Source organism: Marmota flaviventris, chromosome 3, assembly GCF_047511675.1.
Source record: "Marmota flaviventris isolate mMarFla1 chromosome 3, mMarFla1.hap1, whole genome shotgun sequence".
In the NCBI taxonomy this organism is placed as follows: Eukaryota; Metazoa; Chordata; class Mammalia; order Rodentia; family Sciuridae; genus Marmota; species Marmota flaviventris.
The window spans coordinates 142,449,551-142,476,667 of record NC_092500.1 but is presented as its reverse complement, the minus strand read 5'-3'; the positions used below and the strand labels follow the sequence as shown (position 1 = coordinate 142,476,667).

The 27,117-nt window shown below is 35.0% G+C and overlaps 1 protein-coding gene across 2 annotated transcripts; it reads left to right on the top strand.

The window, feature by feature from the left end:
• Positions 1-5,974: 5,974 nt before the first annotated feature.
• Positions 5,975-26,795, top strand: Tlr3 (toll like receptor 3). 2 transcript variants are annotated; one of them, XM_027927232.3, is made up of 8 exons: positions 5,975-6,084; positions 6,169-6,238; positions 7,628-7,707; positions 18,101-18,242; positions 18,454-18,901; positions 20,425-20,616; positions 23,042-24,894; positions 25,117-26,795. In XM_027927232.3, the coding sequence occupies exons 5-8, from the start codon at positions 18,458-18,460 to the stop codon at positions 25,343-25,345; spliced, it is 2,718 nt and encodes a 905-aa protein (XP_027783033.1). In that variant the 5' UTR covers positions 5,975-6,084; positions 6,169-6,238; positions 7,628-7,707; positions 18,101-18,242; positions 18,454-18,457; the 3' UTR covers positions 25,346-26,795. The 2 variants fall into 2 exon arrangements, with proteins under 2 accessions (XP_027783033.1, XP_071466580.1); XM_071610479.1 differs by lacking the exon at positions 6,169-6,238.
• The last annotated feature ends 322 nt before the right edge of the window (positions 26,796-27,117 follow it).

The window sequence follows — 27,117 nt, the reverse complement described above, 5'->3', positions numbered from 1 at the left end:
TTACTTTTGGTGGTGTTAACTCTTGTGTGGGCATATTTCTAAATAAAGTAACAAAGTTGTCATTTAATAAATGTTACATCTTATACCCTACATCAGAGTTTTATGAGTTTTGTTGAGTTTACCAATTTTATCTCCAAATCTTTGTGACAGCCAGCAACCTTCCCCTCCCCTTCTTTCCACTTTTACTTCTCACTTTTTAAAAACCAGTTCTCATATTCTTATTACAGGATCATGATGTGATACAGAAAACAGTTCCTCTTAGGTGAAAAGCAAGAGGTGTGTTCAAAAATAACTATCCATTCCTTCAAACTCTGAGCTTTCTATTCATTTCTCCTGATGAGTCAGCACTTAACTTTATAAAAGGAAATCAATTTGCATAATTAACCCTCACCAATGATCAGTCAATCTGATTATAAGTATCTAATGATTTTATTAGACATTTATAGCTCCATTCATCAGATACTTAGTGAATATCAGTTTATTTCAATTTAATCTGGATTTTTAAAAATGGGTCTTAAGAGTAAAATTGTGTTTAGAATTTTATGCTGATTTTAGTAAATGAATATCAAATTCAGGGTATAGAATTTGCAAAGATGCTAACCATCCAATGGAGCTGTCAATAAAGGAGAGATTTCACTTATACTAACCCATTTCACAGATCTATGAAAGACAGTGAGATATAACCATTTTTCTATTTTTGCCAATATTCCTGGGCTTTTGGAGTTATATCTGAGGAATTATTGCCAAGGTTAAGGTCAAGACACTTTTTCTGTTTTCTTATAAGTATTTATGGCTTTAAGTCCTATGTTTAAGTATTTAATCCATTTTGAGATAATTTTTATGCATAGCACAAGTGTCCATTTTCTTTCTTTTGCTTGTGGATATCTATTTTTCCAAATATCATTTATTAAAGAAACCTTGTCCTCACTGAGTTTTCTAGATACCCTTGTCAAAAAACATTTGATTGAATATCCATGGATTATCTCTAGGCTGTCTTCTGTTCTATTAGTCTGTGTTTATATTACAACCTTCTGTCTTAAATCAATGTAGTTTTGGAATATATCTTGAAATCAGAAAATATGATAACTTCATCTTTGCTCTTGCTCAAGTTTTCTTGGGCTGTTTGGGATCTTTTTTGGTTCTATGTGAATTTTAGGACTTTTTTTCTATTTCTGTAAAAAAATGCCATTGAAATTTTGATTAGGATTGCACTGAATTTGTAGAACACTTTGGGTAGCATGGCATTTTAACTGTTTTAGTTCTTTCAATCTATGACCACAGGATATCTTTTTATTTATTTGGATCTGTTGTAATTTCTTGCATCAGTATTTTATAGCTTTCTATATGTATTTTTTTTGCTTTTTTCATGAAGTTTATTCCTAAGTATTTTTTTTTCTTTGATGCTCTTTCCTTCACAATAGCCAAGGCACGAAAGTAACCTAAATGTTCATCAATGAATGAATGGATAAAGAAAATTTAGCATACACCTATAAAGGAATATTATTCAGATTTACAAAAGAAGAAAATTCTACCACTTACAGCAACATGAAGGGAATGATGATGAGTGAAGTAAACCATTTATGGGAGTGCTAATGCTGCATGACACCATCTATATGCTGATCTAGAGTAGTTGAAACTCATCAAAGCAGATGGTGGAATGGTGGTTGCCAGGAACTGAAAGGAGATAAACAAGTAAGTTAATTAGTCAAAGGGTACAAAGTTCATGTTGTACAAGATGACTGAGCCCTATAGATCTACTGGAGAGTATAATACCTGTAGTTAACAATATTATAGTGTGTATTTAAAGATTTGTTGAGAGGGTCAATCTTATGATAATTGTTCTTACCACAAAAATTATAATAATCGGAGGTAGAGACAACTCTTGGAGGTGACGGGTAAGTTTATATAGATTGTGATGATGGTTTCACAGGTGAATACTGATTTCCAAACTTATCAAATTGTATAAATAGGTATAGATTTGGGGATGTCAATCATATCTCAATGAAGTGGTTTAAAAAATGAAAGAAAAAAATGAAGCTGGGGTAGACCCCCATGAAAGAAAAAAAATGATGCTACCTCTTTTCAAATTGTACATAAAATTACAAAAAAAATAAAAATAAAAAAGTTCAACCATAAGCTGTGTGGCAAACATTGGTTTCTCAGAGGGGAATTTCAAGTTCAATTGTGCTTAGTAGACATGAGTGAGAGTAGGGAGAGGGAACATAAGTCTTATTTCCTCTCTTCTTGAAATTTTTGACATTTTTTTCTCTGGTTCAGCTTTATTTAAACTAGTTGAAGTTCAATGAGCAGAAATGGAAGTGACACTGGAAAGAGGAACTACATGTGTCTTTTAGAGAAAGGGTTCAAAGAGAAAAAAAATGCCTTCCAGAATTTCAGACAATACAGAGCAAAACTACATCCTTTCTGAATGGTGACTGCAAAGACAGACCAGTGAGTTCACAATGACTATCTAATTCTCCGAGGGAAAATTTTTGTGTTTAGGTTCATAATTTCTCAATCACATGAAGTGCCCCTGAGAAGTTGTAATGATGAAATGTGTAGCCTCCCTGTGGCTAACACAGAGATTAGTTAGTCTGATCTCCTTGTTTCCATTAGCAAAGGCTTGCTCCTGAGGTTCTTCAAGAATCATTCTAAATTAAACCCATGCCTGAAATGGACTCTTAAATACCCACTAGTTCTCTAGCCATTGAATTAGATATTCAGTCTGAGACAAGTTCAAGTATTCCTCAGTGATTAGTTCTCACAGAGTTGGACAAAGTGTAATTACTACTCAATATTTACATGACTTTTCAAATAGATGCATTGAGAGAAAAGTCTCCTATTTGCCCCACAATTTCAATTCTCTATATATGTGGTCAAAAGCTCAAAAGCTGCAATGATATAATTTTTTTTAATTGATGCTTTTTTTTTTTTTTTTTAGGTACTGGGGATTAAACTCAAGGGTACTTAACCACTGAACCACATCCCTTGCTCTATTTTGTATTTTATTTAGAGACAAGGACTCACTGAGTTGCTGAGCACCTCACTTTTGCTGAGGGTGGCTTTGAAGTCGAAATCCTCCTGCTTCAACCTCCCAAGCAGCTGGGATTAGAGGCATGCACCACTGCACTTGGCTCAATGATATAATTTTAATGTCTAATTTAATCCATATGGAAGATTGTAAAGATTGTTCCATAGAGTCTTCTGCAATGTAGTATTGCAGATGTTAATAATGACAATAATGAAAAGGGTAATCAAGTCCTCCTTTATAAAGCTCATAATTAAGAGGTTCCCAGTAGATATATATTACCCTTAATTATAAAAAATTATTTGCCTATAATTAAACTGTTTTAAAGTGTTATTTAAAAATAGTTACTGTTTTATAATTATTATTTAATAATTATTGTTACTAGCAGGCAGAAGATACCAATGTGCTTGTAGTTTAACAAATATATAAATGATAAATTATTATTTATCACTTCGTGTATCTATAAATTTCTGTTTTCTCAAGCTATTTTTCCAAACTCTATGTACACATTATCTTATAAAATTCTCATTAAAAAAATAATCCAATCAGTTAAAGAATGGAATTTATTGTATATTTAAAGGAATTTGGCTTCTAGAATTCAGTAGATCTGCTGCAAATACTGTAGCTTCACAATCACTTTGAGACTGGCTGATGTATAATGCTGTAAAGTGACAGTAAACACTGGATTTGTTATTTTATACTCGTGAGCATATAGCACATTTTTAATTTAATTATCTTATAAAGGGAAAAATAAAAATTTTTACTGCAACACTTACTGCCATATTCCTAAATGAGTTAGTGCATGATTAAGAAATGTACATTGGATAGAAAGTGACCTGTGTTGTATTTAGAAAAGAGCAAGAATTGAGTACTAAGAACACCTGGATTTTAACTAGCATTAAGTCTAAACCTGAGGTGGGGTTGTGACTCAGCAATAGAAGGCTCGCTGGCCTAGCATATGAGAGGCCCTGGGTTCGAACCTCAGTACCACATAAAAATAAAAAAATAAATAAAGGCATTATGTCCAACCACAACTAGAAAATTTTTAAAAAGTCTAATTCAATTATTGCATTATGAAACCATTAATAAAATTATTTATTGAAAGACATTTGCTAGGCAACCAACTTTATGAAAAATCTAACCTATATAAGGAAACATAAGACATAAGAGATAGGTGTGAAAGGTTACAGAGGAAATGTGTTGGATTTATCTAATGAAACATTCTATACCAGTCCAAATTATTTTTGAGTTAAAGCAACACGATCATTCATTTGCTTTTCTGAAATTCTGGTAGGACTTATTGAGGAGTCCTGTTTCTGTTCCATTTGACATTACTGGGGTAACTCAATTGGCATCAGAAGTTCTGTTCTCAATTTGACTTGCTCATATTTCTAGCAAGCTGAAGCTAGTTGTCTTCTGGGAACTCAGTTGCAACTGTAGCTAGAGCCTCCATTCTTCCCCACATATCCTTTGCACAGGCTGAGTTCCCCAAAGGAAGCATATTAGAGAAGGTGTTCCAAGAAAATGAATTCCAATATATAAGTATTTATCAAGCATTGGTAATTATGGTTAGCAGTCTTACCTTCACACTTTCTAATCCCCTATTGGCCCAAACTAGTCACATGACAAGCCCAGAGTCAGTGTAGGAGAAGACCTTATAATGGTTGAATACTGAAAAGGAGCATGGCTCATTGGAGGCGAAAGCAACAATCTACCATAGAAGGATGGCTAAAGTGTTATAATACAAAGAATGTACATGGTTCTGCCTTAAAAGACCTCACAGAGATGAAATCTTTTAAAGACTATAGGTTTTATTGCATATCCCAGTGGGTAGATGTGGGTGACAATCGTTTACTCTGGATAGCTGCTTGTGGTATTATTTTATAGATGTTATAACTGAAAAATCAGAAAAGTGTAATCAAGAGCCCTGTAACTACAGGGTGGTTGAGTGAAGACTGAGTCAGAAGAGAACAATTTGCCCCAAGATGAAAACTTATTTCTTTTTTATCAATTCTGCAATCAATTCAAGTTATCTACATATTTCAAATTTTTGAGACTGTTTTATAAGTTGTTTGCATAAAGAACCATTGTGGTAACATGTGTTAGGTCCTTAGGCAAATCACTCACCTCTTTAGGTTTCGTTTTCCTCATTTCTCATAGAAGAATGTTAAATTAGATGTCCTCTATAGTTCCTTCTGCTTGTTATATTTTACTGTATAACAATCTGGTCATAAACATCATTGTACAACAGTAATAAAAGACTGTGAGTTCTTTCCCTGGAAGCACATTCCTTTCACTAATTGGAGTCATCAAAGCTAATTGAGAATGAAAGAGTGCATCTAAACTTTCTCTGGACACACCTATTTGATCTCTAACAAGTATCCACTAGAAAAGTGGACTGGAATGAGTTAGGACTGGCTCTTGGCTTTGTGACAGCCAGCTCTTTCTCAGTTGGGAAACTTGGTTTCCTCTTTGATCAAGAGGTTAAATTCTGCCTTGCTTATTTCACAGGTCTGCAAAAAAGATAAAGTACGATAAGCGACGGGAAAGTGCTTTAGATTCCCTCGCGGACTGAATGAAGTTTCTTTTTCCATCCCTCTCACCCCACACAACTCAAATCGGACAGCGGTTGCCACGGTCTGCAAAACGTAGAAGGATTCACTGCCAGTTTAAGACTTTATTCCTTAACTTCTGCAGTTCCAGCCCCGCCCACAGTAAACCCGGGTTCCCACCCTTTCAACTTTCTCCATTGTTAAATTCGTGATCATTTCCATGAAATCCAGGAGAGGATACCAAAATATTTTCAGATGAGACGTTTTTAAGAAGCAATTTACACTGCACTGAGATTGTCCTGGTTGTCCCCGCCGCCCCCCTCCAGCCCTCCACTACCTTTGCCCTCTTTTGAATGCACCAAATACAAACGCCTAGTTGTATTTTTTTTTTTTTTTAACTTCAGTTTCACTTTCGAGATTGCAGTAAGCTCATTTCCCCTATGATAAACGTCTGGATGTGAACTCATGAAAAACAAGGAACCAGCAGCCGTCATCAAAGGGAAGGTATATATTTTAAATTCTTTTGAGGGGTCAGGATTTCTCTTGCTGAGTAAAGTCAGAACTCACTTTGATTTTAACATTCATCAGTCTTTCTTTGGTGCTGGAAATCGTGTCAGAACCATTCAACAAGGAAAATGGAAGAAATGGGATGAGACAGGTATGGACAGAACTGTGTCATAAATCAGAATACAAATAATAGCAAAAAAATATGTAAGATGATATAACATTTTATGCAGCAATTTAAAAAAAATTAAATTCTTTCTCTGTAGAATTCTGTACCTGGAATTACACATTAAGGAAACTATGGAAATTATTTTGCAATAACTTTTTTTTTTTTAAGTCACACTTAAAAAAATCACATTCTAGGAATTTAGAAAACTTGGTCTGTTTCTCGGTTTTGTTGACTGGAAAGGAGACAGGAGCTGGTCCTTTTCAGTAATGAGCTTGAAAAAGAAAAAAAAAACTCTTCAGGTGTTCCTAGGAGTACATAGATGGCTTTTATTTAGTAATAGAAAATGAGATTTGGAAAGATGTTCAGATGTGTAGAAAGATCAGAAATTAGCATCAGCAATTGTGGGGTACATAGGTGAAAATAAAGGTAGCCTTCAGTGGTATTAAAGTTCCAGCAATTCCAACTTTATAGTTGTGACTATGTGCTAGTATGTGTCTGCATATAGGTACCTGTGTATCAACTTAGAAAAAAATATTGCAAAGTTTACAAACCAAACCACACAAACTCACCTGTAAATAGTAGTTAACTCCAAGTATCCTGGCTTCAGACTCCAGATCCTAACCATAATGCAATACTATCATCTATCAAAATGAAAAGTAATTTTATGCACCTTAAAAAATTTTCCAAAATTGCAAGTAACCATGAAATTTTTTCTTTCCTTCATTTTTTTTTGTTTGTTTCTGTTGGATCTCATTCAATAGCAACTAGTTATTCACTCTCATCTCATCCTTAAGCTGTTTTTTTGTTTGATTTATTAAAGTGTGTCTTACAATAATTTTTCCTTCAGGTTGAATGGTTATAGTTCTGTTTTGTTTTCTGGATGTTTTTGTTTTTTGGTACTGAGGAGTAAACTCAAAGAGTATTTAACCCCTGAGGCACATCCCCAGCCCTTTTTTGTATTTTATTTAGAGACAGGGTTTCAGTTGCTTAGGGCCTCGCTAAATTGCTGAGACTGGCTTTGAATTCGTGATCCTTCTGCCTCAAGCACCCGAGCGACTGCTGGAATTACAGGCCTGTGCCACTGTGCCCAGCCGGTTCGTGGCAACTGTCTGTCTGTGCCCAGCAGGTTCATGGCCACTGTGCCCGGCAGATTACATGGTTATAAGCTTACTGAATCTTTGCCAATCTCAAAATATCACTTCCTTTTCTTTCATTGTTTAGCTGGCCATGAAATTTAGATTCAAGATAATTTCCCCTAACATTTTGAAAGTTTATTTGTATTGTTTTCTAGTGGTTTGTGTGATTGATGAAGAGTTTTAATACCAATCAGGATCTCTTTCCTTTGGAAGTAATCTATTATCTCTCTCCTTACAGGACTTTTTGGTGAACGGTCACAATTCTGAAATTTTGCAAGATCCTTTCCATGTATTTTCATGCATCCTGCTTATCACTTGGTAAGTGTTTCCCTTCAGATGAAGTATGTTTTCAGATCTAGGAAGGTCTTTATCATTAAGAGACATGCTTTGTAAATGCAATAGTCCTTCTAGGTAATTCTGATCTCTATCTACCGCTGGTCCAGAGGAATAAATGTCTCCTGAACAAGAAGAATACATTGCAGGACTGTACCTCTGAGTTGGTAGGTAGAAGTAGTAAGTCCTTATGGTACTAGGAGAGGAAATGTTGGGGAGAATCTCAGACAGGTGAGGTGGGGGGAATCAGTCCCTCATTTCCAGAATGTATCCTATCAGCCCCACATTCTTCATGCCCCTGAACAAATTGGTAACGTGCATCCTTTGTACCAAGGTACAAACATGAGTTCTTCAAAACCTTTGGATATAAAAATTATGTGCAGCTTTAAATATTTAATGCTAGTATTATAAAGGCTTGAAAGGCTGGAATATTTGTTTATAAAAGCTAGTTATTTCCCCTGAGAACTATACTAAAATATCAGTAAAACTTATTAGTGTAATTTCTAAATACTCAGACTAGTTCTATTTTTCTAGAATTAGTCACTGATTAGTATTTTATTCTCTGAAATTTACCTGGATTTATTCTTGTGTCATGATTTTTAGGTCTTATGGGGAATCAATTTAAATATTATTACCATTGATTCATTTCACACTCTGAGGATTCGTTCCATTTTTTAAAAAATATTCCAAAGTGAAACTAGGTTGCTGATTACATCAGACAGTACTATGTTGGGTATACACCCACCAAAATAAGATAAGAGTGGTTTTCTTGAGCTGATTAAATCCCCATTGGAAAGCTCTTTATTTAACAGGTATTTGTTTATATATGAAACAACTATGTTCCAGGCATTCTTGTAGGAACAGGCAATACTGTATGAAATAAAAGCGACCATAGCCTCTACTATACCTTTACATTCTAGTGAGGAGGAATGATTAACAAGTAAATAATATTAGATAATTCTCATCAGCCACAGGATGGAAGAAGCGATTTGATAAAAGAACAAAATGAGAGGATTTAAACTTCAGATTTCAAGACTTACTATAAAATTATATGAGCCATGCACTATGTACACTTGTAATCCCAGCAGCTCTGAGGCTGAGGCAGGAGGATCACCAGTTCAAAGCCAGTCTCTGCAACTTAGTCATGCTAAGCAACTCAGTGAGACCCTGTCTCTAAATAAAATACGAAAAAGGGCTGGAACATGGCTCAGTGCTTAAGTGCCCCTGTGTTCAATTTCCAATATCGAAAAATAAAAACAAAATGAAAAGATTATAGTCATCGAAACAGTGTGGTGTTGACATAAAAACTGACAAAGAAAGTAAAAGAGAGCAGAGAGCCCAGGAATAGACCCACACTGAGGTATTTGGTTTTTTAGAAAGGCACAGAAGCAATGCAGGAGCAAGAAGGAAAAGTCCTTTTAAAACTATCGTCTAACTAGATATACACATGAAAAAAAATGAACCTGACATCTGCTTCACTCCATACGTGAAAATTAATTTATCAGAAATCACAGAATTTCACATGAAAGCTAAAATGGTAATTTTTTTGGGGGGGGGCGGTATGAAGGATTGAATTTAGGGACACTCAACCACTGAGCTACATCGCCAACCCTATTTTGTATTTTATTTAGAGACAGGGTCTCACTGAGTTGCTTAGTGCCTTGTTTTGCTGAGGTTGGCTTTGAACTGGAGATCCTCCTGCCTCAACTTTCTGAGCTGCTGTAGTTATAGGCGAGTGCCACCGTGCTGGCTAAAAATCATAATTTTTTAAAGAAGAATATTTTAAAAATTTGGGAGTAAGCAAAGTTGCTTAAGACTCAGAAAGCAATAAAAATAGAAGAAAAAATGTTAAATTTGACTTCATCATAATTGAGAAGACATTCACAAAATGAGAAAGCAATCCACAAACTGGAAGAAAATGTCATGAAAATATGAATCTGACAAAGGACTGATACCCAGATATATAAAAAAGTTGATAACAATACTAAAAACAAAACAACCTAATTAATAAACGAACATAATCTTTGTGTGTACAATAGTATATATGGACAATAAGCACAAAGGGATTTTTAGATGTGATTAGTCAGCAGGAAAATGCAAATTAAAAAATAATTACCTATGGATACATACTCACAAAGAAGATAAAATGAAAGGAATAATAGTATCAAATGTTAATACCAATTGGCCCAAACATCCCAATTCTGAGTACTTATACAAAAGATACAGAACACATATGTCTATGAAGATTTGTACAAGAATGTTTGTGACGAATTTATTCACAATGGTGAGAAATTTCAAGCAATCCAGGTATCTTATTATATAAGCATGGATAAAGTATGCTACTCGATTAAAAAAGTGAAAGAAAAAATATATAGTATTTCCTCCTTATCTGCAATTTCTCTCTCTATAGTTGCCATTATCTGCAGCAGTCCGGCTGCAGCAAAATAACAGGGGGGTGACGAGCAACTTGTGTACATTGATACAGCAGGAGTGGGAGCCGTTTATTGTAGGACCGGAGGGGTATATATACATTACACACAGCTTATCTTAATTAACATAAACTAGATACAACAGTCAACCAATAAGGAATCTCCACACGTAATGGCTCGCTGGAGTTACTTCACAAACCACTTCCTCTGGCAAAATGCCAGGCGCCATCTTGACTTGTTTACAGACCCTAACAATTATCCATGGTCAATTGTAGTCTGAAAACATTAAATGGAAAATTCTAGAAATAAATAATTTGAAAGTTTTAAATTCTTACCAAGTAGCATAATGAATAGCATAATGAAATTGCATGCTATCTCACTCAGTACCATCTGGGATATGAATCATTACTTTGTCTCATGTATCCATGGTGTATAGGCTACTCACCCATTAGTCACTTAATACTTGTCTTGGTTATCAGATTTTCTGTCACAGTATCACAATGCTTATTTTCAAGTAAACTTGATTTTACTTAATGATATCAAAATGCAAGAATAGTAATGCTGGCAATTTTATTTCAAAATTTATTAAATGTCCCCAGCTTAAAACATTTTTGACATTATGAAGGTGTGAAAGCAATGCACATTCAGTAGAAACTAATTAATTTTGAATTTGATCTCATCTGGGTTAGCATTATGTAATACAATAATCTATTGAAATGCTGAGCAGTAGCAGAAAGCTGCAGCTCCCAGTCAGCCACATAATCATGTTAATAATCAATATTCTATAGTGTACTATGTTGCTAAGCTATGATGTTCAATAAGATACGTGTATTAAATGTGCTTTTCACTTTTAGTATTTTCAACTTACAATGGGTTTATTGGAATATAATCCCATTGTAAGTTAAGGAGCATCTGTATATTGTTATAATTGTTCTATTTTATTGTTAGTTATTGTTGTTCGTCTATCACAGTGCCTAATTTGTAAATTATGCTTTATTATAGGTTTGTATGTGTAGGGAAAAGTGTGACATCCAGAGAGTTTGATATTATCTGTGGTATCAGATGACCACTGGGGTTTTTGAAATATGTCCCATAGATAAAGGAAGACTACTTACAGAAATAATAAATGTGGATAAATTTGAAAACTAATATGCTGAGTATGAAAGAAAACATACGAAAGAGAATGAATGTGATGTGTGTAAGACACAGAAAACGAATGTCTAGTGGGAAAAAGAACAGTGCCTACCTCTGGGAAGTAAGAGTGGGAACAAAAATAAAATAAAAGGGACGAGGAAACTGTAGGGTTTGCACTGCACAGATGTATGCATTCGTCAGAACTCAGAGGATGTACACTGAAGATTTGTGTATTTCATTAAATGTGAATCCTACATCTAAAGAACAACTCCACAAACGAGAAACGCTGTAGTTAAGAATGTACATGTTTGTGAAGTGATGATGGATGAATGAGTAGATATATGATAACACAAGCATGGTCCCTATAATGTTATTGAATGGTGCTGTATATTTTGATTTGAAAATGTCAGAAAAATTAACTTTGGTGTAACCATGCCACGGACAAAAGAATAAAGTGTGGTATATCTATAGCAATGAGAATGAACAAATGCTGTTATTATGGAATCTTTGTGTTCTATACAGTTTTTAAGGAATTAATGCTGCCCATAAATATGACAAGAGTGTAGCAGAGCACAGTGAGCTGTGTGAAAAAGATGTCACTCTGTGCCTCTTAGCAGGTGACCATGGACCGATCAAAGCAATGTGCTATGAGACTTTTATGTGTGTGTGTGTGTGTGTTCCCCCTTGTAATTAATGACTTCTTCAGAATGATGTCTATATACTGTAGTTTTTCCTATACATACATACCTATGATAAAATTTAATATATAACTTAGGCACAATAAGAGACTAATAAAAATAACTAATAACAAAGTAGAATCATTATAACACTACTCTGAAATAAAAGTCCATGTTAGTGTGCTCAGTCTCTCTAAAACATCTTAATTCCTCATTCCTTATTGCACTATAGTGATATTTTTATATCATGTTTTACCACAAGTAACTGAAATTTCAGAGAATGAAACTGTGGCTAAGGAAGGATGGCTATAAGGCATTAAGTTCATTATTATGTACTACACAGCAGCTAAACTTTTGTATAGGAAATAACAAAGTTCTTGCTTTGGGGAAGGAGAAGGTGATGACTGGAGGAGGGTCATGAGATTTCTTGGGTGTCATAATCCTTCATTTCTTGATCCAAGTATTGATTACATAGACATGCTTATTTTGTGAATATTCAACAGGTTTCACATTTGTGATTTGTGAGTTGTTCTGTATGTATTTAAAATATAATTGCTAAAATCTAAAAAAAAAAAAAAAGGTCCAACCAACCAACCAACCAACAAAAAAACCCCCACATTGTCAGTCAAGCTGAGCTCAGGTCTAGACACATAGAATAAAAAGACAAAAAGAAAGGAAAATATAAAATTGACGTATAGAGAGGATTACACTGGAGAGTCATTGTCTAACTAAATGTAGTTCCTAAGAAGAGAATATAGAAAAGTAGAAAAGGAAGTGATCCAGGAAATAATAGAAAAAAAGAAATTATAGAAGTTTAAGGAAAACATGAACCTTCACATTGAAAATATTGTTGAGCTTATAGCTATGTTTTAAAGAAAAGACAGCTTGAAATATCTTTGTGAAATTTTACATTACTGAGGATAAATACAATAAAAAAACTTTAAAGTGTAAAACGGAAATGCAATGAAGATGTCCTTTATGTTAAGGAAGGAAAATCAGATGGGCATCATCAAACTTCTTACCGCCCTGGACACTGGAAGGTGGTGAAATAATGCCTTTATAATTGAGCATCAAAAGTGCTTAAACTTCATATAGCCTATACATCAAAATCACTGAAGACAAAAGGAACAAAAGCAAGACGGGGGTGGCAGCAGAAGAACTTCTCAAGGAGGTACTCCAGTCAGAATAAAAATATTTCAAGAGAAAATATACTTAAATCCATAAGAGAGTGACATCAACTCAAGAGCGCAGTGCAATAGAGTTTGTGATGATAGCCATGCAGCAAGCTATATGTATCCATCCATCCATCAGTCTACCTGTCCACCCATTCATCCACCCACCCACCCACTCCTCCACCCATCCATTCATCCATCCATCCACCCACTACCTACCCGTCCATCCATACATTTACTCATTTATCCAAATTGGTGATTCAGCATGTGATTAAGAGGGTAGATGAGTGCTTACTTTAACAAGAATCAAACAGGGGGAATAATAGACTTTAAGGAAGTCATGGTTCAGACAGCAAACTGAAAAAGACATTATTCCGAAGAATTGATTAGTTAAAACGGGGAATAATCCATGTTGCCTTCATCATTATAGGGTCATCTGCTAAGAGGCATAGGGTGACATCTTTTGCACTCAACTCACTGTACAATTCTGCACTTCTGTTTTATTTATGGGCAGTATTTATTCTTTAAAAACTGTATTGAGTGCAAAGATCCCATAAATTAGAATCTTCCTTTCATCTCTATGTGTAAAGCTGTGATTGGTAATTTAGGCTCCTTAAAGCACTCATTTAAAACATCAAATGGGATTCATTTCATTTATAAGAATCACCATTAAAAATATCAAAGTAGTTTATGTAATATTTCATGAGAAATATTATTTATTCACTATATAAATGTTATCATTAAAACTTCCAAAGCCCTTTGGATTTTGTTGATGATATACTAGCAAATATCGAGTGACCCATGGATGCCTCACAACCCAAGACGTTTTTTTTATTCTTTAAAATGAAATTGAAAGCAGACCAGTTTGAAAGACATGGATCTTCTTGTAGGAAGATTGATTGAAATTGTTCAGGGAGAACGCTGGTTGCTGCTCAACCTCTGAAGGCAGCCAATGGTATACTCTTCCCCTAATCCAAGGTCCAGTTAATAAGAAGCTTCTGGAATCCTTTTTACCATTCTTGAAGTTCTCTGATTTTCAATGAGTTGACCCTATTGGTACTCTTTATTATTGCCTTCTTGTTTAGTGGTTAGTTGTGAAAAATCTCATGATACACATTGTCTTTTTTGTAAGCTTTCTCTATAAAGTGACAATTTTATCAAATAGAACATAATTGTAATTATCTATATAGAGATCATGAGATTATCACACTGATCTAATAGTAATAGAAATTACTATAATTGCTGCTTTAAGCCAAGTACTCTTAGGCTCTACTACTTCCTTTAATCCTCATAACACCCTATGAAGGAGAAAACTAAGACCCGAGAAATGAACTAATTTACCAAAGGCTACAAAGCAGAGGCCCCAAGAACAGAATGCAGTTGAGGTAACTCCAGGGTCTGTCCTCTTAATCTTTTTTTTTTTTTTTTGATCCAATGAAATGTTTTTTATTTTTTTTTTTAATTTTTTATTGTTGGCTGTTCAAAACATTACATAGTTCTTGATATATCATATTTCACAATTTGATTCAAGTGGGTTATGAGCTCCCATTTTTACCCCATATACAGATTGCAGAATCACATCAGTTACACATCCATTGATTTACATATTGCCATACTAGTGTCTGTTGTATTCTGCTGCCTTTCCTATCCTCTACTATCCCCCCTCCCCTCCCCTCCCCTCCCCTCTTCTCTCTCTGCCCCCTCTACTGACATTCGTTTGTCCCCCTTGTATTATTTTTCCCCTTCCCCTCACTTCCTCTTGTATGTACTTTTGTATAACTCTGAGGGTCTCCTTCCGTTTCCATGCTTTTTCCCTTCTCTCTCCCTTCCCCTCCCACCTCTCATCCCTGTTTAATGTTAATCTTCTTCTCATGCTCTTCTTCACTACTCTGTTCTTAGTTACTCTCCTTATATCAAAGAAGACATTTGGCATTTGTTTTTTAGGGATTGGCTAGCTTCACTTAGCATAATCTGCTCTAATGCCATCCATTTCCCTGTAAATTCTATGATTTTGTCATTTTTTAATGCAGAGTAATACTCCATTGTGTATAAATGCCACATTTTTTTTATCCATTCATCCATTGAAGGGCATCTAGGTTGGTTCCACAGTCTAGCTATTGTGAATTGTGCTGCTATGAACATCGATGTAGCAGTGTCCCTGTAGCATGCTCTTTTTAGGTCTTTAGGGAATAGACCGAGAAGGGGAATAGCTGGGTCAAATGGTGGCTCCATTCCCAGCTTTCCAAGAAATCTCCATACTGCTTTCCAAATTGGCTGCACAAATTTGCAGTCCCACCAGCAATGTACAAGTGTACCCTTTTCCCCACATCCTCGCCAGCACTTGTTGTTGTTTGACTTCATAATGGCTGCCAATCTTACTGGAGTGAGATGGTATCTTAGGGTGGTTTTGATTTGCATTTCTCTGACTGCTAGAGATGGTGAGCATTTTTTCATGTACTTGTTGATTGATTGTATGTCCTCCTCTGAGAAGTGTCTGTTCAGGTCCTTGGCCCATTTGTTGATTGGGTTGTTTGTTCTCTTATTGTCTAATTTTTTGAGTTCTTTGTATACTCTGGATATTAGGGCTCTATCTGAAGTGTGAGGAGTAAAGATTTGTTCCCAGGATGTAGGCTCTCTATTTACCTCTCTTATTGTATCTTTTGCTGAGAAAAAACTTTTTAGTTTGAGTAAGTCCCATTTGTTGATTCTAGTTATTAACTTTTGTGCTATGGGTGTCCTATTGAGGAATTTGGAGCCCGACCCCACCGTATGTAGATCGTAGCCAACTTTTTCTTCTATCAGACGGCGTGTCTCTGATTTGATATCAAGCTCCTTGATCCATTTTGAATTAACTTTTGTGCATGGCGAGAGAAAGGGATTCAGTTTCCTTTATGTTCAAAACTCTAGAAAAACTAGGGATAACAGGAACATACCTCAATATTGTAAAAGCAATCTATGCTAAGCCTCAGGCTAGCATCATTCTGAATGGAGAAAAATCGAAAGCATTCCCTCTAAAATCTGGAACAAGACAGGGATGCCCTCTCTCACCACTTCTGTTCAACATAGTTCTCGAAACACTGGCCAGAGCAATTAGACAGACGAAAGAAATTAAAGGCATAAAAATAGGAAAAGAAGAACTTAAATTATCACTATTTGCAGATGATATGATTCTATACCTAGCAGACCCAAAAGGCTCTACAAAGAAACTATTAGAGCTAATAAATGAATTCAGCAAAGTGGCAGGATATAAAATCAACACGCATAAATCAAAGGCATTCCTGTATATCAGCGACAAATCCTCTGAAATGGAAATGAGGACAACCACTCCATTCACAATATCTTCAAAAAAAATAAAATACTTGGGAATCAACCTAACAAAAGAGGTGAAAGACTTATACAATGAAAACTACAGAACCCTAAAGAGAGAAATAGAAGAAGATCTTAGAAGATGGAAAAATATACCCTGTTCATGGATAGGCAGAACTAACATCATCAAAATGGCGATATTACCAAAAGTTCTCTATAGGTTTAATGCAATGCCAATCAAAATCCCAACGGCATTTCTTGTAGAAATAGAGAAAGCAATCATGAAATTCATATGGAAAAATAAAAGACCCAGATAGCAAAAACAATGCTAAGCAGGAAATGTGAATCAGGCGGTATAGCGATACCAGACTTCAAACTATATTACAGAGCAATAGTAACAAAAACAGCATGGTACTGATACCAAAACAGGCGGGTGGACCAATGGTACAGAATAGAGGACACAGAAACCAATCCACAAAACTACAACTATCTTATATTTGATAAAGGGTCTAAAAGCATGCAATGGAGGAAGGATAGCATCTTCAACAAATGGTGCTGGGAAAACTGGAAATCCATATGCAACAAAATGAAACTGTCCTCTTAATCTTTATGTTTCTCTGAGTTTTACTGAAGCTACAATAAATATATACTTATATAGTTGTAAATGACATTTGTTAACTTTAGGTTTTTCAAATTAATCTAGACTAAGTATTGCATGCTTAGTCATACTTTCAGGATGAATGCTAACATTTCTTATCATGACAATATCAAGCAATGGTATAGCTGACAGTTTTAGGAAATGTAAGGATGGAAGAAATGTGGAGAAAACACAAGAGTGTGCATTTCTTGTATCACAAAATGAGGTCCCAGGAGATTTTTGTGTAAAGTTGGTTGCACAAGAAATATAAATCTCGGTATACTCTTCAAGATTATAAATATAACATTAAAATTTAAAACTAAAGAAAAGTTGGGAAGAGAATGAGGAAATAGTGTAATTAAATTTCTTAGTGGGAAAAAAGTGCTTAATTAAAGTCAGTAAAACCATGGATGCCCATTATGTTCTATGAGCCTGGAGGACATTACGTTAAGTGAAATAAGTCGGACACAGAAAAACAAATGCCTTATGTTCTCATTTACACGTCAAAGTGAAAACAGTTGATTTCATGGAATTATAGACCATTAGTTGCCAGAGACTGGAAGAGGTGGGGAGTGGAGTAGGGAGAGAGGGTGGTCAGCAAGTCCAAGGATGGAGCTGGACAGCAGGAGTAATTTCAGACTTTCTATGTAGCTCGGTAGGATAATGGTGATTGACAATAAAGTAGTTGCATATTTCAGAATGGCTTGTAAAAAGGATTTTGAATATGTTCCACACGAAGAAATAATAAATGTTTGAGGTAATGGGTATGCCAGTTACTCTGATCTGAGTATTGAAATATCACAGTTTTACCCTATAGATAGGTACAATTAATTATTTTGTGTCAATAAAATGATTTTTATTTCACTAAAATAAAAATTTTGACTAAAGTTGGCTGATTTATCATTTTAGATATAGTCTTCAAAATTATAAATGACACAATAGATTAAGTAAAGTAAACAATCACTGAGGATAAATGGTGAACAGAATAAGGAAGGAGTGTGATTATGTTCTCTGTTTTTATAGTGGGAAGTAAAGGCTCAACGTCAGCGAAGATAAAAGGATAAGTTTATGAAGGGGATCATGAGAATTTAAAATAGAAACTGTCAAGAGAGCTTACTTTTGAAGATTGCAACTGGCGTGGAGGTACAGGACAAGAAAAGAGTTGGTATGTTTCTCTTTTTCATCTTTCTGTGCTATTTGAATTATTTCCGTGTGGTATACTACTTGTATAATATATAGCATAAAAGTCGTGGGTAAATAACATCACACATAGTCATGTTTTGGTTATGTATTTTACAAGGAATATTCCAATGCATGTGAAAGCATGTATTAATAATGTTGTCCATTGTTTTTTTCATATTTCTTTCATTGGGCAGAATCATGAGGCTGCATTTACCTTATCATATCTACTTCTTTTGGGGACTGTGGCCCCACTGGATTCTGTGTACATCTTCCACCAACAAATGCACTGTGAGACATGAGGAAGCTGACTGCAGTCATCTAAAGTTGACTGAAATACCCAATGACCTCCCAGTAAACATAACCACATTGGACCTTTCCCATAACCAACTCAGAAGATTGCCACCTGCCAACTTTACAAGATATAGCCAACTTACCATCTTGGATGGAGGATTTAATACCATTTCAAAATTCGAGCCAGAATTGTGCCAGAATCTCCCGTTGCTGAAAATTTTGAACCTCCAACACAATGAGCTATCTCACGTTTCTGATACAACCTTTGCCTTCTGCTTGAATTTGACGGAGCTCCATCTAATGTCCAACTCAATCCAGAAAATTCAAAACAACCCTTTTAAAAACCAGAAGGTAAGGTGGGAATGATCATTTCCATCTCAGAAATATGAAGTTATGTTGTCCAGTGGTAAGTTTTCAAGTCATTTATTCATGGCCTTACACTTCATATCTAAGTATCAAGATAAGAGTAAGGAATATGGTTTACCCAGTTGGGACTGGGGGGACTCATACACAGATTTTGCCATTGGTTTTGAAGCTGTTTTCAAAATTATAGTCTTAAATCAGTTTCAACCTTAATTTTAAAGAAATCTACCTCTTTTGCTTACTCCCAAAATATGACTGAGATACAAAAAGTAGGAGTCATCTAATAGGAAAGAAACATTGGACAGTCTCATGGGGATCATGGAAAATAAATTCACAAAGCTGATGATTTACTATGTGAGGTAGTGAAAAAAAAATGTTGGGTCCAAATTCTGACTTTAAAAAAGCTAAGGAGTTGATATAATGATAAACACAATATTCACTAAAAATTATCTACTTGTTATTGAAGGAATCTCCTTAAAGGATCAACATTTCCAATAGCTACTACTTCTTTCTTTTCAGCACCTTACTTGAATTTGAAATCTGTGAACAAATGTGTGTTTTTATCTATAATTCTGAAGCAATTTTTAAGTGTCTTCTTAAAACAAAGTCATTTTCTAGTCTTTTTGTTTTCTTCATATGCCTTATTTAAAAAATGGAGCATACTACCTCCTTAGAGGCCAAGAGCAACATACAAATTTAAATATGCTGAGAAACCTTAATAAGGTGATTTGTTGACTAGCTATTCTAAATCTTTTCTTGTGCCTTCTTAAATTTTCTTGTGGATGAAATGTCTTTGGACACAAATACTTCAAAATCTGATTTGAGAAATTATTGACAAAAATGGTTTTTTTTTTCTTTTTAAAACATAAATAACATAAATAAAAGTCTTATTCTCTTTAATGGGGATCACATTAGATTTCTTCCCTAATGGATACCATGTTTTTCTTTACCTTTTACCTGAGTTTGAAGTTAACATGTTCAAAAGTAAGATAGAGTGATAAACACCCCCAATACTGACAAAACAAATTTAATATTTCTGTGTTAGCATGACCCCAAATTTATATAACTTCAAATATTTCTCAGCACAAAAATCTTTCTAGAATTTTATAGATGGCAACGTTTTATGCATGTTTATTAAAGTAAATGTTATTCTTTTTTCTGTTATTTATTTTCAAGATTAATATATAAGACTACATGTTAGATAAGCCACATGGATATTTCTTGCATCATAAATACTTATTGAAAATAAACTATGATTTTTTTTCTATAATAAATAAATAAGCTTTTATTTTGGTAAGATGAATAAAGTGACTTTAAAGAAAGAAACTAAATCCTTGCAACAATAGTGTTTTTAATCACCACCAATGTGATTTATACTCCTATTACTGGTTCTCTATAGAACAACAGGTGACATTTTGATATTGAGATATTTCTGAGATTGACTTAAATTTAGAGGAGCTATTTTTAAAAGTGAGACTCTAACATATGTATTATTTTTCTTTTATGCTCAGAATTTGATCGTATTAGACCTGTCTCATAATGGTTTATCATCTACAAAATTAGGAACTCAACTCCAACTGGAAAATCTCCAAGAGCTTATATTATCAAATAATAAAATTCGTGCACTAAGAAGTGAAGAATTTGATTTCCTTGGCAATTCTTCTTTACGAAAATTAGAGTTGTCATCAAATCAAATTAAAGAGGTAAGAAATACGGTAAAGTTATTTTGTATTCTACTTTTTAGTCAGTATCATCTCTCCTGTGTCACACTAGGACACTAAAGAATCTTAGAGAAAAAAAAAATTGTAACCTTCACAATATCTTCCAGAAATGCCGCACACTTATTGCTTAGGGCCGTTGGTACCATCGTCAAGACAGAGTTTTGGTAGTGGTTAGGAGGTGGGGTTCTGCCACCAAACAGCACTGTGTTAAAATCCCTCTGCCATTTTATTCTTTGACCTTGAGAAAATTGCTGATCTTATTTTCCTTACCTTTAAAATGGAAATAATACTCTCTATCTCACAAAATCTCTGAAAGAAATAAAATAGTATAATGGCTACGAGCACAGCTCTTAGAGTTGAGGCAGCTGTTCCTCTGTGTGGACTTTAATCTTTTAGTGATGTAATGGAAGCAAGTTGTTCAATTTCTCTCTGCTTCAGTCTCCCAGCTTTCAAACTAGTATAAAAATAACTGTACTTCATAGAACCACATAGTAAAGAATTTAGTACAGCGCCTGTTGCATAGTACGAGCTCAAGAAATGATAGCTTGCACTATGTTTATAATATCCTTTAATGTAGTATTCTAGGTAACTATTTCAGGTGAACTATTTTCATACACAGCTATGTCTGTATTTTACACATATTTTATACTTTTACAGGCTAAGGAAGATTGGAAGTTCTTAGCTAGAACAGCTTCTCAAAAGCTATATTATTTTTCAAATGAAAAGACTGTTCAAAATTATCCTGAGATGACAAGGAAATATTTTTGAGCAAGCCACTCATTTTATTCTTTAAATAACATTTTTTTAATTGAAATGTATTGTCATCATCACAAAATATGTAAATAATAAGGGGTAATAAAAAATGAATGCTAATAAAAATCACTCAGAAATCTATAATCAGAAACAAGCACTTAGCATTTGGGTATATTCATCATTATTATCCAAATAATTATGAGAAAAAACAGCAACAACTAAAATTTACACAGTACCTAACAGAGTGCCAAGCATATAACAAATTATTTTAAATATTTTATGTACATAATTGTTTTAATCAACTTACTCTGATGGTCGTTTTGCACAAGAGTAAACTGAGATGAAGAAAGGAAAAGTGACATATCCAGGGTCCTTCAGAACCCAGCTGATTATAGAGCTGGGTTCCTGGCAGTGTGACCAGAGCCCATGTTCTCACCAACTGTGCTACATTGCCTCCTGAGGGTAAGAATGCTTCCTGCTCTTTAAAGTTAGTGTCATATCATGCACATCTCCCATGCAATTAAGAATTGTCCAAAAATTTAATTTTAATGGTGACAAAAATAATGCTACCATGTAGGTGTATCGTATTTAACAATTAATAATTTATTTAATTTAATAATTTCCTGCTTTGCATTCTAATTTCTGTTATTTTCGAGGAAGCACGCTTTCTTTCACGTTTTCCTCTATCACCCAAACCTCTCACAAGTAACACATTAGTAATCAGATCGCTCTGGCTCCCCTGGTGGGTTTAACTGCCAGGGACTCATACAGTCCTCTCTGGATCCCTTGTCTCCCTCCTTCTCATCTCATGGCCCATCATTGAGTCCCCAAACAGACAAGGTTTCTAATAGGGAAATGGGAGTAGGCAGAGGGGAGTCAGAAAGAGTATAGTAAAATAAAGTCAGGAGAAAACCTGGGTAGAAAACCTGAAAAGTAGCTAGAACCCAGCGGTCAGAAGGGAAAGTGTGTGTCACTGTTTCATGATAAAAGCTGTCCGTTATTTCCCTCCATAATGTTCACTGACAGGCTGTCACCAAGATAAAGCCAGGATCTTCCCCAGTGGTGACTTCACAGAGAATTCATTAGTTACAGTTGTATCAGTAGGATAAAGTAAAAAAAAGTACCACAAGTCTCGAATAGGAGATCTGGGACAACCCCCTGAAGAAGTGGCATCTAAACTGAGCTCTGAACACCGAAGAGAAGTGGCCAGTGGCCTGGGGAGGTGAGAGGCTGGAACAAGTGGATGGTACAGGGACAGAGTCAGGAAAAAGCTCTGAGGAATGGAGAGAGATGCCCTGCCCAAGGGAATGTAGTGAAAGGGGAAGGGAGACCCAATAAAGAACCACATTTAAGTTTTCCAAGGGTCATACAGAGCCTTTTTTTTTTTTTTTTGAGGGGATTGAACCTCAAATTGAACAGGTTGCAGGGGCATTCAAACACTGAGCCTCATCCTCAGCCCTATTTTGTATTTTATTTAGAGAAAGAGTCTCACTGAGTTGTTTAGTGCCTCGCTTTTGCTGAGGCTGGTTTTGAACACATAATCCTCCTGCCTCAGCCTCCTGATCTGCTGGGATTACAGGCATGCACCACCTTGCCCAGATTAGAGCCTAATTATAGATTGTGGTTATTAACCTTTTCCCCTCTCCATCTTTAGTTCTCTCCAGGATGTTTTCATGCAATTGGAAAACTGTTTGGCCTCTCCTTGAACAATGTCCAACTGGGCCCCAGTCTCACTGAGAAGCTTTGTTTGGAATTATCTAGCACGAGCATCCAGAATCTCTCTCTGAGTAACATTCAGTTGTACAGAACCAGCAACATGACTTTCTCTGGACTCAAACAGACAAATCTCACCACGCTCAATCTTTCCCAAAACAACTTAAATGTGATTGGTAACAATTCCTTTGTCTGGCTTTCGCATCTGAAATATTTCTTCCTGGAGTATAATAATATACAGCATTTGTCTTCTCACTCCTTTTATGGACTTTCCAATGTGAGATACCTGAATTTGAAGCGATCTTTTACTAAACAAGGTATTTCCCTTGCTTCACTTCCCCAGATTGATGACTTTTCCTTTCAGTGGCTAAAATGTTTGGAGTACCTTAATATGGAAGATAACAATCTTCCTGGCATCAAAAGCAATATGTTCACTGGATTGGTAAATCTGAGATACTTAATTCTATCCAACTCTTTCACAAGTTTGCAAACTCTAACAAATGAAACGTTTTTATCACTTGCTCATTCTCCTTTACTCTTGTTCAACTTAACCAAAAACAAAATCTCAAAAATAGAGAGTGGTGCTTTCTCTTGGTTGGGCCATCTAAAGGTGCTTGACCTTGGCCTCAATGAAATCGGGCAAGAACTCACAGGCCAGGAATGGAGAGGTCTAGAAAATATTTATGAGATCTACCTTTCCTACAACAAATACCTACAACTGACTAGCAACTCCTTTGCTCTTGTTCCGAGCCTTCAACGACTTATGCTCCGGAGGGTGGCCCTGAGAAATCTGGAGAACTCCCCTTCACCTTTCAGCCCTCTTCATAACTTGACCATTCTGGATCTAAGCAACAACAATATAGCCAATATAAATGATGAACTACTGAAGGGTCTTGAGAAGCTAGAAATTCTGGATTTGCAGCATAACAATTTAGCACGGCTGTGGAAACATGCAAACCCTGGTGGTCCTGTTCATTTTCTGAAGGGTCTTTCTCACCTCCACATCCTGAATTTAGAGTCTAATGGCTTTGATGAAATCCCAGTCAAGGTGTTCAAGGACTTATTTGAACTCAAAAGCATCAATTTGGGACTGAATAATTTAAATGTACTTCCACCGTCTGTCTTTGATGACCAGGTGTCTCTAAAGTTCCTGAACCTTCAGAAGAACCTCATAACATCAGTTGAAAAGAATGTGTTTGGGCCAGTTTTTAAGAACCTGAGTGATTTAGATATGAGCTTTAACCCGTTTGATTGTACCTGTGAAAGTATTGCCTGGTTTGTTAACTGGATTAATCAGACCCATACCAACATCTCTGAGCTATCAAGGCATTACCTCTGCAACACTCCACCTCAATATCATGGATTCCCAGTGATGCTTTTTGATACATCATCCTGCAAAGACAGTGCCCCCTTTGAACTCCTGTTCATGATCAGTACCAGCATGATATTGATTTTTATCTTTGTTGTACTACTTATTCACCTGGAGGGTTGGAGGATATCGTTTTATTGGAATGTTTCAGTACACAGAGTTCTTGGTTTCAAGGAAATAGATGGACAATCAGAGAAGTTTGAATATACAGCGTATATAATTCATGCCCATAAAGATAGAGATTGGGTCTGGGAACACTTCTCCTCAATGGAAGAAAAAGACCAATCTCTCAAATTTTGTCTGGAAGAAAGGGACTTTGAGGCAGGTGTCCTTGGACTTGAAGCAATTGTTAATAGTATTAAAAGGAGCAGAAAAATTATTTTTGTTATTACACAGCATCTATTAAAAGATCCATTATGCAAAAGGTAGGTAAACATTGTGAAATTTTAAATATGCACTTGTTTTTCAATTAAACTTTCTAGTATTACTACTCACAGCTCAAAGAATTTTGAAAATAAAACTTTAAGAATCCTGATTTTTAGTGGCAGATTGAAGCAGATTCCACAAACAATCTCCAATTGTTGAACTTTTGGCTGTTAGAAACTGTATATTGATTATTTAACTTATTTATTTATTATTTTGCTTAGATTCAAGGTGCACCATGCAGTTCAGCAAGCAATTGAACAAAATCTGGATTCCATTATATTGATTTTTCTTGAGGAGATTCCAGATTATAAACTAAACCATGCACTCTGTTTGCGAAGAGGAATGTTTAAATCTCACTGCATCTTGAACTGGCCAGTTCAGAGAGAACGGATACATGCTTTTCATCATAAATTGCAAGTAGCGCTTGGATCCCGAAATTTAGTGCATTAAGTTTATTTAGAGATTAAATTATCTAAAGGGTAGTTTTTCAATTTAAAAAATCCCATGGTAAATTTAAGTTTTACTAGAAAGTAATCTGGTACAGGTGATGGTGTTACATCACAGTTCTAGCTCTTCCATGGAAATGTATTTCCCTGTTTCAGGCCTCATGTGGAGAGCTGCTTGATCTAACCCAAATAAACCCCTAATAAGCACCTTCCCTACAAATGAAGGCACAGTCGATCATTGAGACCCATCACAACTTGAAATCATTTAAAAATAGTCCTCACTTTTAAGAAAGTTAAAGTTTTGTGTGGTTTTGAAATAATTAATGTTGGATGCACTTTGAAAGATATTTGTTTTAATGAGCTTAAGGCTATTTCAATTGCAAAAGAGTAAAAGTTTAGAAAAGCTTAGTTACATTAATTTTTCAGTTGAAAAACTTTGTATTTGAGTATACCACTATTAATTTTAATCAATGTGAAAAACCCCTTTAAATTTGCATAGCCAAGGGGAAGAAATCTCTTACAATTGAGTTTGGGTAAATTCATGAAATAAATATTGCAAGAAATAGTTACTTGTATTTTTCCAATGCATGGGTTTCTGCTCCAGGAGAGTAGAAACAATACTATTACTTAAAAAGAGCATAGAAAGGCTTACTCCCTAACTGTTAGTCAGTAAGTAGATTGGCTTTGTGGAAACAAAGAATTTTCTTCCCTAGTCACAGACTCAGGAGATGATGCTGGTCAAATCACTTGGTCCTACTGGGATTCTTTGATTCCCAATCTTGAAAATGATGATGATAAATAAGAAGTTACTGGATGAGTATGGTATAGTATATTTACATGGAATGTACTATTGCACCATAAGATAATATGCTGTATGTGAGTTAGTCGCTAACTATCTAGAAAGAGTATTACTTTAAGTTTTATTTTTGTTTTACAATAAAACAAAAAAATCTAGTCTTGTTTTATAATGAAAGAGTCTAGTTATTAGAAATAGGTGTGACAAGCTTTTTTGGAATATTCATAGTTGTGGTATTCAAATGTAGGAAAGAATCAAAGTTATAATGCTAATTTCTGCACTTGAAATGCTCTTTTGTCTGCGGAAGTTAGGAAGCATCTGAGCTGTCCCATTTTGATTTAAATACATTAGTATTCTTGGGACTAAATTCACATGAACTTGGAATAAATAACACAGCACTGCTGGTTCTGAGAGTGTAGAATTTAAGCGTATGAAGGAATGATTTTACTTTCACATTATTTGCCAGCCTAACACCTCAGACACTTGTTTTATAGCATTTTAGTTAAGATTTGTTTTTAACCGATATAATCCTGTTTTATTTTTACATCATAAGATAAAAATCACAACTCCTTGTTTTCTTAATACACTTTGTATATTTTGTATCAAAATTCATAGTTCTTCATTAAAATATTTCTAAATAAACTATTTTTATAAATTATTTGTTGATTTGTTGTAAAGCGGGGGAGGAAATAATTTTTCTTTGATTTTCTTATGTACTTATAGGATTGTTGATCAAATGGCACAATTTAAATTGACTTCAAATGCAATTTTTTTATCAAGTTGTTTTAATATTTAAGAGTTTGTTAAGATACCCAAAGAATAACTTGTTTAAATGGATACAGAGGAAACTAACAAAAGGTGTAAACCTAACTTGTATTTGACCCACACAGGAAGCAACATTCTCAACTTCTGTAGGATGCCTTTAATTGTTCTCAGGGGGAGTCCTTGTCCCTTGGGTTCAAGAAAAGGGAATTGCAGGA